At 39.8% G+C, this 19,989-nt stretch overlaps 1 protein-coding gene across 1 annotated transcript in view; it reads left to right on the plus strand.

Moving 5' to 3' along the window:
• Positions 1-17,866, plus strand: part of ngfa (nerve growth factor a (beta polypeptide)) — a 19,164-nt gene extending 1,298 nt beyond the window's left edge. Inside the window, exons 2-3 of the mRNA XM_035656243.1 lie at positions 15,743-15,850; positions 16,551-17,866. Of these exons, the coding sequence (XP_035512136.1) occupies positions 16,562-17,452 (891 nt within the window). The 5' untranslated portion in view covers positions 15,743-15,850; positions 16,551-16,561 and the 3' untranslated portion in view covers positions 17,453-17,866. The remainder of the gene's footprint in view (positions 1-15,742; positions 15,851-16,550) is intronic.
• The last annotated feature ends 2,123 nt before the right edge of the window (positions 17,867-19,989 follow it).

The raw sequence follows: 19,989 nt of genomic DNA on the forward strand, positions 1-19,989 counted from the left end.
GTGTGTGTGTGTGTGTACATCCGTGCTGGATAGGAAAACGTATCAAAACTTTCCGCATATGCCAGCGAGTAAAGCTCTCTCAAGAGAAAGGTGCTTTGTTCTGTGCAAAAATAAATGTTCTAAATTGTTTATGAGCTTCAATTTTGCTGTCAGTTTGTGCCAGAGGGGAGCTGACTGTGTTTTCATCACCTCTCTGTTGGTCCACAGAGGAAGTGGAAAGAGAAAGCTGCAGCAGTCTGGTTATTTATCTTACATGACATCTCAACAGATACTGTACTTTCTCCACGTTGTTAACGCGGAATAATTCCGAGCACATTCTCTTTAAGTTCAACTAAAATTAAAATGCATGTATTTTTGTCCCGTCTACTCTTTAGAGGGGGCTTTGCACATACAATTAACCCATCTACGTAGAAGGTGAATGTTCTAGCAACTAGCCAATCAAAACATTTCATTAACACTGACTGACAGATAGCAGCCTCTAACACCACAAACAACATAACCATGACTGGTAAACCACACCAAATATACAGCCTTTCTATCAGTAGGTCTATCACATATATTTTGTCTCACAGTTGATCCTCAAACATAACAGTGTCAACAACCAAGATAAAGTCCTCTTGCTAACATCATTTTGCAGGCTAGACAAGTAGTCAGTTTGTCAGCTATAAACAGTTTAAACATTTCTGTTTGCCAAGATTGTTTATTTTAGATGCAGAGCAGCTGCTTTTTTGTCTGTCCCTTGGCTTTTAGTCTACATTTGAGTCTGTCTGTTTACAATGTATCTTGGCTCCCCTGCTGGCTCACCTGTCCGTCAGTCATGCAGAATGATCCAGAAGCAGACTAAAGGGGCATTTGTGATAGCTTCAGTGGAAGTTTTACCCACCTTTTGTAAAATATAAATATCAACAACACATTTCTAATAATTTTTTTATATATTTTTAATTGCATGAAGGGATGGTATCTGTGACTTAGTTTGAAGTTAAAAATGGAAACGGTTAGACACTATATATATTCTTCTAACCCAGAAGTTCACCCAATGGCATTGCTAAAAACAGCTTCAGCCATTTAAACTAGTGTATGTATGTGTATAGAGGGCAGATGGACAGTGCTGTTTTCCCCTGCAGACAAAGATGTCTGTGATTATTCATGACCCTCTCAGGTTTCCCTTTGAAGCTGAATTACAGCTTTCCCTATGTTAGCACCTGTGTGTGCATGTATGTGTGTGTGTGTGAGAGAGAGAGAAAGAGAGAGAAAAGAAATAGAAAGGGTAATACTGTAACGTGAGGTACACAAATAATGAGTTGTTACTATGAAACAAATATTGAACTAACTTAGAAAATCACCCAAGACAATTAGTTGTTATAATCTACTCTGGCTCTTTGGGCCTGATTAATATGTGTATCCCTTGGAAAAACCTGAGTTGTGAAAATAAAAATATTTTAGATTGGATAAGTAACCCTACAGTAATACAAAAATAACACTAACAATCAAAACAAATACTAGGTAGAGTTAAGCTGGTATTGCATCAGTAGACCCCGTGATTTTTAGTCTGAAGCCAAGTAGATCCTCAGTGTAATGTAGCTACTGAGTTTTAACTGGAAACGCTCCATTCATTCATTAACGAGGCAGGCCAGACACAGCGTACATATTAAAAAAAGATATCATATTTAGAGCCAGTTAATATTCTCATCCATAAAACTGGCTGGATGTTTGTTAGTGAACAGGTAAAAGAGTGGTTGGTAGATTTGTCCCCTACTCATTCCATGGTATCTTGGGATTTTGTTTACTTCATTCAAAAATATAATCTCAAAAGTTTATGGCATAAATGCAGGCATTTGCATTGATACATTATAATCCTACCTGTGTATTTGAGAGATGGATTTGCGTTCTGTTTTGTTTGCTGCTCTCCAGTGTAGAGACGTGACATAAAGCCACCATCTCAACAGGCATGCAAACACATAAACACAGATTATAACAGGAAGAAGATCCACTCCTGAGCTGTCTAGACTGCACACAATTTGGACAGGGGAGAGGCAGCACACCTGGACTATCAATTTAACTGCGGCTATTTAACCTGAGGGCCTAAGACCAACCACACTAACCCATAAAGTCACACACAAATATCGTTCAAAAAACCTTAACGCAACCTTCTATGCTATATCACAAACATTGTTGTGAAACCCTAAAAAAAAAAAAAAAATCCTTTCTCCATTTCTGTATCTTGGTTGAACCATCAGTTGCAGTTTAACCATTAATGTAATGAAAAGCACCGGTCACTTGCAGCCTAATATGGGCACTAATTAAGAAGAGAGATCATTAATGATTGGAGCTATGTGGCGTGATTTAATTGACATGTTAAATTACATTACTGCTGTTTTCCCAAAAAGTGTCTCCTATAGTGCTACACTGCTGCACACATACCGTTTGTTCCAGGCCAAAAAAAGTCCTTTATATCGTTAAAGATACCACCAGACTTAGTTTGACACGAGGACTACTGTTCAATCTGTACAATCTGGAACAATGCCAGCTGGCAACCAAAAACTAATTAAGGGTTTGGTTCACACAAAAACATGATGTTTGATGGCTCCATCTTACAGGATGTCTTATGACTTATCAAAAGAATATCCCATTTGTTTTTGATGCAGGTCCAAAGAAAACTGACTTCTTGAGCACAGACTTACTGTACTGTTGCACTGGATAATCCTTTTTATATTTGTAGAGTAATTTTGTGCCTGCTAATGGTAATAATGTCAAGACCGTATGCATGCCACAGCAGAGTCACAGAGTCAATCAAAATATAACCCAGTGTAATGATCTATATTATTTAACTTGTAGTAATTCAACAAAGAAGGTAATGCAATTAAAGAAAGACAAAATTGACATCTTTTTAGTTGCAATTATCTTTTGTTATTTTACACTTGAGATTTATACATTTTAAATGAAGTTGAGGCATGTTGCTGTATGTTGTATTTCTCTGTAAGAAATAATGTTATTTGAACATCTAGAACAAAACTTTCCCTGTTTAGGAAAAATAAGGAGCTGATAATTCATGGGTCAAAATGTAAACCCAGGTCCTGCTTTGGTTATCTCTTGGGTCACTAGAGCTGCAGTCTGGCACAGGTCATTGCACCGTAATGGGGCAAGAACATCTGGTGTAAAGTGAACCAGCTGAAGTGTTCGGTCTGAAATCAGTGGGAGAGGTAGGAGGTCAGAGTTCGGGCTCTGGGTGACGTCTGTGTTTTGGATGAAAAGGGGGATCTGAAGGTCACTGCAGGTCAGGATCCTGAACCGCGTGGCACCGGAGCAGAGAGCACAGAGCAGAGTGGAAAATACGGAAATGGAACATCACCTCCCAAGTTTCTTTCTGCAGTAATTCTTGTTGACAGTTCCTTTACAAACAACTTCTCACAATGTTTGGGAGAAAATGCATTCAACAGAAATCACAGCTAACATTGTTTGACATTTGTAACTTACTGGATTTGGACAGAATTGTTGTCAGACATGACCAAGATTCTTTTGTCCCAGTGCCTTTTTTCCCCATATGGACCTGGTTTACAGCTCCATTGCACTATACAAAGTGAAGAATAATACATCCCTGTGTAGACTCTTCCATACATTGAAAGCTGAATCCAGGACTGTTAATGCAAGTCAGTCTTTTTGTTTGATTTCGACAGGTGCTCCATCAAAGGGTTATGTTTGCCTGTGTCTGCGTGCTTCTCTTTCTGTGTCTGCACACATGTGCATGTTTGCACTGTATATGTTTAAAAAAATGGCAACTAAATGTGCAGACATGCCTGCTCATTCCACATTAAATGCCTCCATGACTTTCAGCTATTGCTCACCATGCATGTGCACGCAGCCCAAACACACAGTAGCTGATAAGTCACCAAATTACCAAGCTTTACTTACTGCAAGAATAACAGTGTTGTGGTCTTAATCTGTTGACTAAGTGCATGTCTGGTGTTTTGAATTGTTTCACCACAACTCCTTTTTGTGTGTGTGTGTGTGTGTGTGTGTGTGTGTGCGTGTACTTTTGGATTGATGTGATGACACTGTCTCACTCTCACTTTCCTTACCCTTTATCCCAATTGGAAGGTTGACTATAGCTTGTCTGAACATGAAACTCTACTGCGTTGCCATCAACAGAAAAAGTAAACTTGATCTTATCAAATATTCAAATTCTGTTTAAACCCTTAAAATGAGATCAAATTAGTATTTGTTGTCACATGCTTTGTCATAAATATATTTTTTTTATCAATACAATGACCTGTTCTAACAAATTCCCATGTATTTAAAAAGATGACGTTTACTCCAACAAAGAAAGTACAGAAAAAATAGATACATAAACCACACCAGCATTGGAGGAATGTGGTTTGTACATGTGTATGGGCATTGTGCATGTGTGTACGTGAGTATGCATATGTGTGTTTGTGTTGGATACTCATCAAACACACACACACACACACACACACACGCCTTAGCCGCAAGGATACAAGTGAAGCCACTTATTATGCACTTATTCGGATTATGCCGATTTGGGAATGCACAGTATGAAGGAGGATGAGCCACTGGCTAGTCATAACAGATTGGTCTCCTACACAATAAGCAGAAAATTAATAGTTGTTTTAGCCAGACAGGATCCCAAGAACTACCGAGGCGTGAGGGACTTTTCTACACCTCTAGCTTCAAACAATTCGTTTTATCTGTCATGAAGTTTTGTTTTAGTTAAAACCTGAGGAGTAATGGTGTGTCACGAGTAGTTTTGGGGAGGGTGATGCTGTAGGAAGCCATTTCTCTCCGCTGGATTCTCTTTTAAGCGCCATCAAGCGCCACAGTAAATATTAATTCATCTAAAACCCTGCTGCAGGTTACATACACACAAACAGACACAGACACACTGGAAACTAGCTACTCTATCTCTTTCACCATAGCTCTGCTCACACGCTGAACATGGCATGCTGCTAACAGACAGAGGATGGGCCTGGGAGGTCCCACGCAGACAGGTGGTTGACATCAGCAAGATGGGGGGAAAGAGAGGGAGGGAGAGAGGGAGGGGAGGGAGATATGGGACGCACAGAGACACAGAAGCAGAGGGAGAGAGAGAGAGATGACAGAACGATGTGGAGACCACACAGAACAGAAAATGACGGGGTCAAGTCTTTAGTGAGAGGGGTGAGACTGTAATCAAACAAACGCTGGGAGTGACGACAACATCACATTTTTAATACAGTCCTGACAAGGCCATCTATAACAATGCAACAAAGAGGATTACACTAGTCTGTTTTGTATTATTACATAGAGAACACAGCCAAATACTCAAAGTGGTTTCAGTAAGCTTACTGTGAGTGAAAAAAGATATGAAAAATGAATCCTTTACCTTTCATTTATTTATTTGAAGTCACAAAATGTGAGATGTTCCAGTGTCATTTGACCAATACTTCTAGCCTAAGGCCACATTGCAGCAGGATGTCATCATGCAAGTGGGGTATTTTTGCTTCAGTATCCTGGAGCGAGATAGTTAATCTCTACATGCTTCAGAGGGGCCACGCTGGCTGGTTGACCTTTTGCCCCAAACAACAAAAGAAAATGTAATTAAGTTTAAATTGGTCTAACATGGATTTGATTTGTTAAAGTCGAAGGCATAGCTCAACGCTAGCTTTCACTGTACTGTAACAGCCTCTCAAATGCTGTCTACACTTTTATGTTAAATTTATTATCATAATATGCCTCAAGAAGGGATTGGCAAAACCCTTTTTCTCATTGATTAGCTCTCCCCCCCAGCTGCCCTTCAGAGAATATTTATATGTTTACATAATACAAGTAAGAACATTAAAAGAATGCTGTACATGCATATTCTAATGTCTGACGCAACATATACCCAATTTGTGTTTTGGGCCCACACCCATGCTTATGGCATCAGACGAGAGCGCAGCACAAATGGGGCGTAATGGAAAACTTGGGTGTCTGAGTGAGCACATCTGTTGATTTACGCCCACGTTTCAATTTATGTTCTGTAGCAAATTTACCTGGGTGACTCATTCACAATCGCTCCTCTGCTGTTTTGTTTACAGCATGCAGTCGGAGCGTCACATGCAAATCTATATGCTCGATTTCGTTTAAGGTACAAGCTGTGAAAGACGCATTTAAAGGACGGATATAAGACTGTAAGATGAGTCAAATGAAACTCAAGATGATGAACTGAATGACTCATTCTAACATTAATCAGTGATCTTTATCAGAAACACAACAGATTTATTTCACCTAATCGGTGTTTGAGATTTAAATCACATATACTAATATAGCTATACTCTGCAGTAGGATATGTATCGACATGAGTTAACCTTGACTTGGACAACATAGATGCTCTGTTTAGAAGTTCTGTTCTGGTGGATGCCCTAATATTAAATGAGAAACGAGAAATGAGCTACAGCACCTCTGAGACAGTTGCTTTTCTGCTTGTTAGAGCAGAGATGGGAGAAATGTTATTTTTTTCTGTTAAAGCTATTGGGAGGAAAGACACAGCAATGAAACTCTTGTGTGTCTCGTACTCCTCAACTCTTTGCAACTCCCTGTAGCCTTAATTCTTCCCTCTTTCCCTGTCCTTGAACCTCCTCTTTGTGTCCATTTCTGCTCCCCTACAACCTCTTTGTCTCTTTTTATCAAATGTTCCTTTATTTGATAAATTCCCAAGACATCTCATTGCCCATCTGTACCCCGCCCTCCATTAGTTGTTGCCTCTCCCCATCCCTTGTTGTCTTCGATTCCTTCCTCTCCATCCCTGTCTACATCGCTCTCCGTGGCCAGACAGACATTCTTGTCTCTGGCCTTCCTCCTCTCACTGCTCCACTGTGGGATCTTAGATTCTAACCAGGAAGGGGGAGTTATTACCACAACGATGCCAAAAGATTAACCACTTGTCATGAGAAGATTGTTGAATGTCAAGGTCATAAAAACTAGAGGTCTGGAAAACATGTTAATCATTGTGTTCATCCTGCCTTCAAGGCCTTGAGGACTGGCCTCCCACGTCTGTTGGTCCAGTGCAGGGAGAGGGTGGGTTGACTGGGGTTGGGCTGGGTTGTAGGGAGGGGGAAAAAATGGGGGAGAAGACTTTTCACTAACACAGTCATGGTGCTCTGGCTGCGGTTTTGCCTGATTGCCAAAGGAACCTCACGCCTGGAGTTCTGCTGGGGTCCAAGACAGCAGCCGAGAGTTCATTATGAGGACATTAAAGCAACTTCATGAAAGAATTGGTATTTGAAATAGGACATAGCAAGCTAGCTAATATCACTTACTAGTCCAACACCAAAAAGGTCAGCTTAGCATCTGTTGGCATCTCAGCCTTTTATTTTGCACCTGGGGCCTGAAAACCTCCTCTGTCCGATGGTCCAAAGCTCCTGTGCTAGGGGAGTAAACAGCAACACTCCCCCGGTGCTTGGAGCTCCCACTCCAGGCCTAGCTAACTGAGCTAACTAGCACCTACATTAGCAGTTAGTGATCACTTTAGCAACAAGTATATGTCAATCAGGAATCTGATGAGGCCATCAGACGAAAAACAATAAAAAATCCTCTCCATAAAATATGATTCAGCTTTACCAAAATTAGCGACATACTGTAGTTGGCGGTGTGTGAAGTGCACGAAGAGGCATTTGGGGTGCAGAAATTAATCAGAATGGACCGCAATAAAAAACAATACCATGCACTCTTATGGAGGAATGATCTGACTTCTCACTTCATTTATTAACTCAGTAAATGGTTTTCTAATGAGTTTATGGTCTCAGTCGCTAGTTTCAAGTCTTCATCCATACAGCATGATGCTCATTTTGTAAATCATGGTCAAATTTAGAGCAAAAGAGATGATAAAGCAGGGTATGCTTTCGGGTGTGGCTACCTTGTGATTGACATGTCATTCTCAGTGCACTGTGCGAAACTCAGATCAAACTGTCAAATTAGTGCTGATCAAATATGAATCAAGATGAATTGCCTATTTCTCACCTAAAATTGCGACAGAAACATATTCAAGCATACTGTTTAGCTGTAATACGAGATTGTGTGTGACCAGACCGTGCTAATATTCGTACTACATAAAAAGTGGGCAGTTTTATTCTGCAAAAGTATTACAAACCATATTATTAAACAAACCAACAACGCAATGATATCCCTTGGTGTACAAAGAGCTGCACTGTTTCTGTTAACAGTTTCTATTTTCTACTCTTCCCTTTCTTCCAAATGTAATTACTACTAAATTTCGCTCTCAGCTAAAATGTTATTTATTTTGGATTCCTATCACAAACACCACAAGGATTCAATCTTTCTATTATGATGAATCATTGTCTGACTTACTGTAGGACAATGTGTTACAACAGGGAAAAGGCTGAGGTTACATTGTAGTCATGTCTCTGTTTTATTTCAGGGTTGCCCTCGCAAATAAAAAACGACTCTGAAACAAATATGGTGCCAAGGGCTGATTTAAAAGTTTTACCACATGAAGAATTATACATAACTAAAGACGTGTGAAATCTCAGCTGATAAAAATATCACCCTCAGGCTAGAGAGATACAGTATACGCACAACATATTGCTTGTGGTTCCTGGAACTGTGTTTAATTTTCTTGGAATGGGAATTGGAGCCATGTCAGTGTTGAAGTGCCTTTGAGCATTACTACATCAAGGACAAAGTATGGTGACTTAAAATCACATATGTTATTTCACCTATTGTCTGACAGGTATGCAGGCCAAATGTAATTGGTATTTACATTCAGCTAGCTGCACTGGCACACCTTTTCCCTCTTGACATCTATTTTTCTTGGACAGTTTGCATTAATGAAAAAGTAAAAGTGTAACCATATGCAGACAAGTTCAACTGTTAATTATCCCAGTTCCAAGACAAATTTCTTTCACTTGGAAGTGAAATCCTATTGTCTGTGGTTTTGGCATGTCTTTAGAGAAATCACTTTACAGCTTCTGAAGCAGTACCCAATTATGTGTAGCCCACAACACAAAAAAACAAAAAGACATGCCCAGGCTTCATTTGAGATGGCCGAGTTGGAAAAGAGGTGGGAGTATCAGATCTCAGTGAGAGGGTCCATGGATATGATCAGAAAATGGTTGTGTAATTTTCCCATGCACATATGCACTTGCACAGTGTTGAAATCTGTTATCTCTGTTAGTCACAGAATGGCCATGTATCCAGGAAGTTACCTCTGGCTTTTAACCGTAAGAGAAAAGATGAACATCAGGTCAGATTCCAGGAGCAGACAGGGGAGAACCTGAATAAATGACAGACAGACAGAGAGAAAGAAAACCATAGAAAGTCACGAAACAGCAGGATGAAGACACTGGCTCATTGCCAAAATCTGTTCCTTTTAGTTTCCGCACCTTGGCTCCCTACTTCCCTGATATTCTCAAGATACCCTGAACGGATACAAAAGCTTTTATTTTACCAGAGCTGATAAAAGGAAACACCTGTGTAAAATGGTGGTATATATATTAAATCCTACAGGCGCCAACCATCCATAAGAATGTACACATGCTAATCAAAACAAAAAATTAAGCATCAAATACAGACTGCTTAATATCCCACCTCTCACTGCATGGCACCATGTTCATTTATGTGTTCTGTTACAGGTAAATTTGTTTGAAATGGTTGCTCATAAAACCTGAGGCCTCGCTGGCAGCGTGTTACTGAGCTAAGAAACATTCAGTGGATGTGTGAAGTACTTGCCAGTAACAGCCAGCTAAGTTGAATATAAGGTCAGTCTTTTGAAAGCTACTAAAATACGTTTACCTATGTGTACTACACACCCAGTAAACCCATCAACCTAATACAAGCTGATGTCAATAACTGCACAAATGTTCTTTTTTCTATATTGTAGCATTTGGCCAGTTCATACTATACTGAGGGGTCAAGTGCTTTAACAGGTTGAGTGTGCCTGTCAGTTTGATGCTGCCTGTCTCTTTCTTCCTGTGTCCTGAGGCCAGAGCAGCAGAGTTTACTATTTGAAGTATTCCTGATGCACAACAGGTGCCTTGGTTCTTACAGCAAATGTCTTTTAAACATGAAGACGAGGGGAAAAGAACAGGGTGGAAGCTGATCTCTTTCTTCTCTGCTACTCACATTACAACTGCTACATGTCTAAAGTCTGATAGCGTTTTTTTTTTTGTTTTTTTTCCACCAGCCTGGAATTTAAGCTATTGGCAGATTGTGAAACAGTGGTGCAGAGTAGTATTACTAAATGCTAATAACTTTTACGTGTCACCACAGCAATATCTGCCATGTTGTTAAGTAATAGGTAACAATTAGTCTTTATCATCCATACGCTGAGCTTCACTGTGCCAAATTTGAAAGCTGTGAGTAAAGTTTGAATTACAGGACAATTTTCGATTTTGTCTACAGAATTGTCTACAGTGAAAAAACGTGAAGTGCACTTGTATTGAAATGTTTATTAAACTATAACTAACAGTAAATTCAGATTCTTCAAATGGTTTAATATATATTAAATCCCAATTTAATATACTTCATTATTGATGTCTGTATAAATGGACCAAGGCCTGTGTACCATTAAAATTAAGTAGAATTATATTGCATCTAAATGCTTATTACAGATTTTCTGGCTTTTGAAAAAAACATTATTATTATAAATATTAGTATTTACCAAAGTTCGTTTTATAGTGTATAAACATGTTCTGTGTATTCTATATACAAGACTTTTTAAGTGTTGTGTACTGCGTACTGTAAGCGTACTGACAGCCTCTCAGGAATGTTTGGAGAGTATAACTTCATTCTGCTTTTAACAGACGCTGCATGACATCATTTTGCATGACAAAAACTTGATTCACGGCAGTATCTTGGCTGTTGTATTAGTTTCACATGCCGGCTTGTCTAAGCTGTGACAAGCAGATTGTCTTCCCATAAATGACAAGCTTTGATTGCAATTGTGAATGAAAAACGGAGACTATACGAGAAACATAGGCATTGCAATTGTGAGTCATGTAAAAAGGCATCATGAGAAAAGACATCTGATGCACAATTTATCCATGAAAACTGAGTTTCATTCTTCTTTATCATTTATCACTCATTTATTAACGAGTATTAGATACCATTTCTTTAGAAGAAATAAATATATCTTCAAACATTTGTATGCCTGTAAAAGTGAAAAGAGAGCAAGTTGACCTGGCAGTCATCCCTCTTGATAATTATTTCCAGTGGATGACAGCAGGAGGAACTGCACTACACTGAACTGATGAGAGACACAGAAAAACTGTTTACCTTTTTCTGTTTTCACTCTCACTGCCTCTTTTCTCTCTCCCTCTCTCCATCTCTGCAGCTGTCAGTCTCTCTTTCTCACCCCCTCATAATCTGATGCTGTTGTCATCACTCCGAGAGAGAGGTGTGTTTGTTGGAGAGAGCTGTTGACATGACGCTCCTGCACATCTTTTAACAAGGACTTGTATCTAATGACTAATGTGTCACACAGATAGGAAGAAACCCCTGTTAAATGTAAACTAACCTCGGATTGATGGCAGTCAACGCTCTCCTAAAGTGCTCATGTTTTGGCCCACCTGCCTTGTTGTCATTGTATGACGGTCAACACACTGTACTGTAACCACATGCAGTAATTTAGCAGCTTGTAGGTACCAGAGTCTGATCAATGGAGCATCTTGTGGACTGGAAGACACAATGAAAATGTGTTACTGCCTAACACTACATAATCAGTACCAGTAAATGTGTGGCTGGGCTCCACTGCCTTGGGCTAAGTAATTAGTTTCTGTCTGAAGTGTTTTACTCTCATGCTGCCTAACGATGAGTTTTCCAGGTCACAACCTAGCAGCTGCATGACTTATGTCTTCTTTCCACATACTTTCATCAAACTTTGGCAATCTTGTTCAAAGGAGTTATATTTAAGGCCACCTGTCACATTCATACTCCAAACAAATTGGGGGCAGTTTATCATCAGAGTTGGGGTGTCCACCTCTTTTACAAGAAACAAGGAAATGCACCCTCACATATGTCTTTCTTTTGCTCAACAAACAGCTAATTTAACAAACATATTAACACTAATACTGATGACATATTAGCTTTATAATCTGCTATCTAAAATAGCTGTTTACCTATCAGTCCAGAAGACAAGTTGTGAGTTCCTCCCTTGAGTCCAGCAGTGGAAAGCAATGCCAATGTAAACTGCTTCTGTTTCTATCACTTCTTTATTTGCTGCCAAAAGTGGTTTCTTGCCCTTGAGGCAGCGATACATCTTCATCCTCTCATGTTGGACTGAAGGCAGACTGGATACTACAGTGATTTACTATCATCACTTGAGGTATAACGTGGTATTAAAAGACAGGATGGTCCAGGGCTTTCTCCACAATACATAAACATTTTTCACATAAAGACAAAACTGTAATTTCTTCACATTCTGTTGATAATGTCAGTACATTTTTTAATGTCGTTAACAAAAGTCTTTACATATAACTCCTTTAACACAGCAGTGCCATGTGGTGCCTTGAACATTCATGTCAACAGAAATGGTTTGGATTTACAGTTTGGTAAAACTGGGGAATCAGCCTATTGTGTGAAAGGGAACCTCTTTAGAGCAGGGGACGCCACATGAGGCTGTTTTACAAAGTCTGTTCTTATAAACATCCTTCTTGGTGCAAACTGTACGTGGCATGAATCATAATATTGAACAACTGCTTTGTTTATACCAGTGTGTATTAATACAGTATGTTGAGTGTCTGGAAATATGAACCATATTGTGTCTGTCATTTCTGTGGTATTTGCTTAAATGGTTTTGGAATACCTTTGTCATTATTTGGCTGACACATGTGAGCAGGCCTGTCTCCTGCTAGCTCTATTCTTCCTCATAGCATCTCCCTTTTGTGTTTGTGCACTCTTTTTTTATGTCGGGATAGGAAAGAGGAAAACTGTCCTGTGCATGCAATTGCACAAAGACTTAAACCGCACTCTGTTTTATCAGTGCCATATGGATCGCCTTTGCCCCACAGTCTGATAGAGGATGTGTGTCAGTATATACAATCCATAGGATCATTTAATTTAACATTTTCTTTAACAGGCTCATCAACACCCTGCAAATGTGGCAAAAATAGGTAACTTTTCAGTGAAACTAGTACAAAATTTTAGGGGGAGAGTTTGAATTTATTTCTGTAAAACTATAACACAGACAAACAGCATTGTGAGCACATCCAAACCCTGTTCACTGAAATACAGAAAAAACACAGGGGCATCACACAAGCTTGTATGGTGATGCATGTGCGTGAGTTTGTTGTTTTGCGTACTGTATTTGTGTGAGAGGGTCGGAGGGACCAGACAGATTCTGATTCAGTGCTGAAGTAATCCTATAAGTCAGAGGTGCTCTCTAAACCGCTCTGACCCCTGTGCTTCTGCGCTGCAGTGTTTATGCTGGCTCCACTGGCATTAAACACAAGCCACATATTTTTAACATTAGGATCCTCCCAGCTCACCCTGGGCCATGTAAATAGTGTGCTGCCCGTCAGCCGGGATCAATCAACTCACTGCCTGTTTGGACCAGCTCCATATGTGTGCGAGTGTGTAGGTGTGTGCGTGTGTGATTGCATTTACTGAAACCAAAAGATATCAGCAGTAGATCATTTTTTCTAAATTCTCAGATGATAACTCTCCATTTGCAAGGTTACTGGATTGTTTTGCAGATGCTATGTCAAACTGACCCTAAGGCTGGGGCTGAAGAAGTATTCAGATCTAAGTAAGTAGGTCTAAGTAAAAGCAACAATATCACAATGTTAAAGTGTTTAATTACTTGCTAAAGTCCTACATTTAAAGATTTTACTCAAGTGTAAATGCATAAGATTCATCTCCAAAAGATAAAAGTATTCTTTGTGTAGAATGGTCACTTTTAGAGTCACAGAAAATTATATTATTGAATTATTATTTCAGAATAATTAACATATAAACAGAATTTTATCTTATGGTGGTTGGAGGTAACTACTTTATGTGCTTTTGGGTTAGTTATTAAAGTGCATAATATGATTTGTACAATATGAAAAACCTTAATATGTAGTAAAAAAAACAATTGTGCACATATATCACAACAGGATACATGTGAAAAGCTGAATCCAGTCTTAAACGCTTAAAATCTTAAACAGTAAAAATAGTCATATAATTGTGTAAAAAGGTTAGTGGAAAATAAATATTAAGTAGCATTAAATAGAAATACATAGGTGAGTTCCTCAAAATTGTACTAAATACTATAGTTACTCTCCACCCCTGCCTGGTAGACAATGTATGTAAAAGACAAGTATAGAAAATGTGTTTCAAAGAACAGAAACTTAAGACCTTGAGCATTCTTAGCTTGTGAATGATTTATGATGCTAAACTTTTGTGATTCATGTGAATTTCTATTTCTAATGGGAACAGGGCCAGTGACATTTTGATATAACTCAGCTGCTTGAAGTTGTCTTTGAGTTCTAGTCTACGCAGGCAATGCAGGCAATACTGACCTCTTCTGGTTATTATGTCCTACACCTGGAGGATTTGCTACACTTGAAGGTTTTCATTGCAAGTCGTTTATCTATCAGACCTGTCTGCCACAAAAGATTAAATAAAAACTAGATAATGTTTCACTTTTGCAAACGTAACTATGAATCACTTGTTTTTATACCTAGCCAGAATGCTGTAACTACATCTCACAACAAGGTTGTAAAATTTAACATGCTCAGCTAAACATTTACAAGACTACTAAACTTTCCGAGACCGTACCAGCAAGATTGGTTTTACAGAACATTGTAGATAAGTCAAAAATACTGACACGCCAGTTTCAACTCACCTCTGTGACCTGTGAGTGTTTGTGTGAGAGGGTATTCATACACATCACAGCATCTAAGCATGTAAACTATTCATAAAAACAACCTAACATACATTCCTACATGCACATATGTGGTATTTATGTCTAAGAAACACACTGTTGTGTGCACATGTGTTCACGTCCCATTTTCATAGTGCATGTTGTAACAACTGATGAGGTGTGAAATACTGCACATTCCAATGTGTGGCACGTCTAAGCTCTAAGAGTTAAACATGGTGAGTGTGTGTGTGTACTTTGCATAAGATAAGGTCAGATAATGATAAATTGTGCATGTCTTTAAGAGCAGTGGTGGTCAGGGGAAAGTGATGAGAGTTTTGCAGTACTCTCAAAATCATCTTATCTACACTGCTACATATTTACTGCTTTCCTTCTTGCACTTTACTACTTGGTTTTTAAAACATGTGGGTACTGGACGGTAAGTCAGTCTGAAGAAGAAAACCAGAAATGTTGATATGTCAAGAATAGAAAATTAGTTCCATTTTGTTATCTCTTGTCTCTTTACTAAGAACTGGGAGACTGGGTTACAATATCTTACCTGAAATTATGTCGATTTATATATGATGTTCTGATTGATGTTTGTCTTCGTATTTTTGTTGGGAGAAGATTTCTTGCTGTATTTTTGATGCTTGATATACAGCATTGTCTTGTAATCCCATGTGTAATGGGCTGAATGTACGGGCATGACACACTGTACATTCATGAGAAAGCAAGACAGTGTTTAAGTCGTTTGAATAGTTCACATAAGTATGTCCTGCCCGAGAATCAAAGTTTAGTTTTGAATGATTAAGGCAGACATATTTGTTAAATTACCAGTATTTATAATTTGAAACGATAAATTATTTCATGTTGAAGTTAAGTAATTGGTCTGTATGTGTGTGTATGTTACAGAGCTGTGGTTCAGGGGGTCCAGATGGCAGGCATGAGGGGCCCGGCCTGCACTGGAGTCTGGATCTAGAGTCCACAGGGGCTCCTACTTCAACTGGACACATTCCACAGGTACACATAAACACTCAACATGGCAACACACAAAACAGAACACATTCAAGTTCAAGGACCAAACATGCAAGGGTGAAAATGAACAAAACATTTGTCTCTCAATCAAAGCACTTAACTGACAGAAAACTATATCTATATCTCATCATTGATGGTGTATTTATAGGGCTGCAACAAATTATTACTTTGATTATCAGTGAATCTAAGAATATTCTCTTCAATAATTTAGCTTTTAAAAATCAATTCACTGAGGACACATCAACAAATTGGCCATTTATTATTATTATTATACAATTAGATTTGGCGGAAACAGTTCTGCTGTTTGAGGGAGCTTTCAACGAACCTGAGAAGATTCTTTACATCTAAGTTAAATCAACAACACAAAATACCACTTAAGTAGGAGGTTGGGGTTGTGGAGGGAGCTGCAGCAACAAACAGTGTTGGCATGAGTGTAATCAGCAGAGACACAGTAGTAAGTCTAAGGTTATAAAGTCTGCTGTAGACTTGCATGAATATGATGGACGTTACTAGTCACATAGCTGTGATTGAGCCAATCATTGTAAAGCATATTGCAAACAGCTAATGCCAATCAGCTAATACAAGCGCAACTTCGTGATTTATTTATTAATAATGTTAGCTGTGTATTTACCTTAGATATAAACATGACATTGTTTGAACTTTTATTGTCTTGTGTTCGGCTCAGGACTTGTGCCCATGAGGTCGTCACCACTGGTCCTGCTCCTCCTGATCGGCGTCCAGGCTGTACTGAACATGGGAGGTGGATTGGCCTGGAGCGCCGGGGCAGCCAACCACAAAGTAGGACAGCAGACAGCAGCCAATCACAGAGCAGGACGGCAGCAGACAGCAGCGGGGGACCACCTTTCTGAACACCATTCTTCACAGGAGCATCGTAGGACCAGCCACCACAGGACCAAGAGGCCCCATCGGGCAGCTTCACACACCCAGGACAGGAGCCCTGTCGTCGGGCACTCTACTTCAGATTCCCCCCGTGACCCCTCCATCCCAGTGGTGGACCCCAAGGTCTTCTCCAAGAGGCGTTACCGCTCTTCGCCCCGTGTTGTCTTCAGCGAGGTGCCCCCATCACATGATGCCCTGGAAGGTGAGGGCTATGACATTGAAGGGGTGAGGGGGGTGAGAGTAAGGCGCAGAGCAGGATCGCACAGCATGCACCGAGGAGAGTACTCAGTATGTGACAGCATAAATACCTGGGTGGGCAACCTGACACGAGCCACAGACATAGCTGGGAATGAGGTGACAGTGCTGCCCAACGTTACAATCAACAACGTGGTGAAGAAACAGTTCTTCTATGAGACCACCTGCCGATCCCCCACGCACAGAGGCTCCGGGACTGCAAACGGGGGAAGGCCAGGGGGACGTGGTGGCAAACAGGGCTCCAAATCAGGCAACTCGGGCTGTCTTGGCATCGACAGTCGCCACTGGAACTCCTACTGCACCAACACACACATATTCGTAAGCGCCCTGACCATCTTCAAGGAACGGACAGCTTGGCGTTTCATCCGCATTAACGCTGCATGTGTGTGTGTTCTCAGCCGGAAGTCTTGGGCGGGACGACTGGGGCACTGACTGGGGAGGATGACTCCTGACCACTGAACTATGAATCAAGCACACATTTCTACTAAACAGCCACTGCAGCTTTATTGCCAATACTGTAATCCTCTTCCCCACCTCAAAACATACCCACACACTGACCGTAGCATTCAATCCATCAACACACACACACACACACACACACACACACACTCATACACACATACACAAACAGCTTCATCTATCCAACCCCTTGGCCCCTGACCCTACCTCAGTCCGAGAAGTCCTGGTTGTTTTAAGTTATGAGGACTGCATGTCATATTTATGGTTTATACAGTCAAATATGAAAATATATACAGTATGTGTATATATACAAAATGAATTCAAGCTTTTAATGTTGTTGTTATTGTTGTTGTGTTGTTCATGCTGTTATTTATTAAACACCTCAGTACTTGCCTTGTTTTCTTGTGTCAGTTTGAGATAGATGTTCACATTTTGTGTTTAAAGCTGCCCTAATTAATATTTTTCTATAAATGAATGAAATGACTGAGGTCAGTTGTAGTGATTACCCACCTCTGCTGTTCCCCTCAACTCAACTAGATCACTTTTTATTTATTCATCTTTCAGATCATGGTTTTGGAGTTTACTGTTTTGGTTCTGGTCTCAGTGCTCTCAACAGCATTGTTTCCACATATAACAAGCAGCAGTTTTTACTGGAAAGCTCTGATAAACCCACTGTACAGTACCTTTCCAGCACCAGACAGACAAAGTTAGCGGTTAGCCAGTGAACATAGTGGAACATTTAGTGGCTAAGAGCCAGATATTTCCCTCAGGAGTTGTTGAGGCCCAGCCAGAGTAGGAAAGTGAATTGGACTTACATTCATGGAGGCCAGAGACCCGACTTCAGAGTAATACCAATGCTGCTCTGTATTTGCTCAGTGTGTTTGGTAACAAGCTCTCCATATCAACTTTATAAGGTGACAAAATGTGATTGTGTTTACCGCCCCCAAGTGGCCCAAAAAAAACAATTTTAATGCAAGATCTAAAAGGATGGCACTTCAGTTGTACTCTAAATCCATAAGAGCCCGATTAGGAGTCGCAAGATACATTCAAGGGGTCATTAAATTATTAGTGGGGTAGGAAATAAGGAAAAACTCATTCACAAAAACATTTCGCAAGCACAAAAGGTTGTGAACCGCTGTTCCTAACTAACCAAAATCCCAGACTCCAAGTGCAATTTAAAATTTTAGAAGCAGCCTAAAATTACAAGACCAGACATTTAATCAACTTTAGATTTCCTCTTTATTTCTTCAAATATATTTTTACTACCAGCGGCTGTTCTCAGCAGTATTCCAGGAGGGCCCGGGAGGCAGTGGCAGAGCAGGGTTGACTTCAGAGGAACGCAGTACAGACAGACCGACCATCTCTCAAAAACTTGTACATCCACAATCCAGGTTCTTCCCAGAGTGAAGGAATGTTGAGTCCAGCTCTGCATTTTATACACAGAGGAAGATGGATTGGCTGTGGTGTTCCCAGCAGTGTGGCAGAATTCCTGTCACCTTAGAAAATTGGTGTAAACACAGCTGTGGGAAATGCCTGTAAGCCGGTGTGTGAGGGAAACATAGGAAATTTGAAATATCCCATAGGTGCTCAACTGGGTTGAGATCTGGTCACTGCGAGTATATGATTCACATCAATTTCATGCTCATGAAAGCATTCAGTAACACCCCCCTTTCTCCTCCACTCACTTATTCAGGTTGTTCCTATAATTTGTCACCAATTTGTAAGATGTTGAAGGTAAGGTTGAAAATAAGGCCAGTGTAGAGACTAAGGGAAATGTATATCACACATCCAATCCAGAAACTATATGCTGGTTTGGCAATAACATAAGTTAAACGTTAAAAGTTTGCAGCACATGGTGAAGGTACTATATAGAAGTTTACAGTACCCTACTAGAGAAGCCCATTGACAAACATTAGCCTCTGGGCTTCTATTGTCTCCATTTTAGTGGTAATTTGATAAACAAAATAATATTTTAGGAACATGCACACATAGGTCAATTCTGACAGAGAGCTCCTCTACAATACATGTAGACAAAACTGGTATTAACCCATTGACTTATGTTTATTATTTATGTTGATTTGGTTATTAAACTTAAACTTAAATTATTAAACTTTGCAATCAAATTACAACAAAACATCTGACACACAATGTTGCCTTTGGGATCTCTGAAGATCTTTGTGTCAACCAGGGTGAATGGATGCCAATCACAGACATCCACAAAAGATGAGAATTTATGAGTATTTAATCTGTACAAACACAAATCCTCCCAGTTTAAAGTGGACTTCTCTGACAAGATTCTGTAAGAATATGCTACCCTCTTGTGGTCAGGTTGGAAATGATAAATGTTGGTGCTTAATGAATAGGAGAGGGAGAGAGACAAACAAAACATTAATATCGAAATCAAACAGGAAATCCAAATACTCGGTCTGATAATCTGCAACAAAGACAGCAGTAACCGAAACTGGGAAAATAAACTGTGTGAAATCAAAGAAGAAATAAAGAGATGGGAA

This window comes from Morone saxatilis, unplaced genomic scaffold (assembly GCF_004916995.1).
Source record: "Morone saxatilis isolate NCDOM2014 unplaced genomic scaffold, NCSU_SB_2.0 Contig15, whole genome shotgun sequence".
Taxonomy (NCBI): domain Eukaryota; kingdom Metazoa; phylum Chordata; class Actinopteri; family Moronidae; genus Morone; species Morone saxatilis.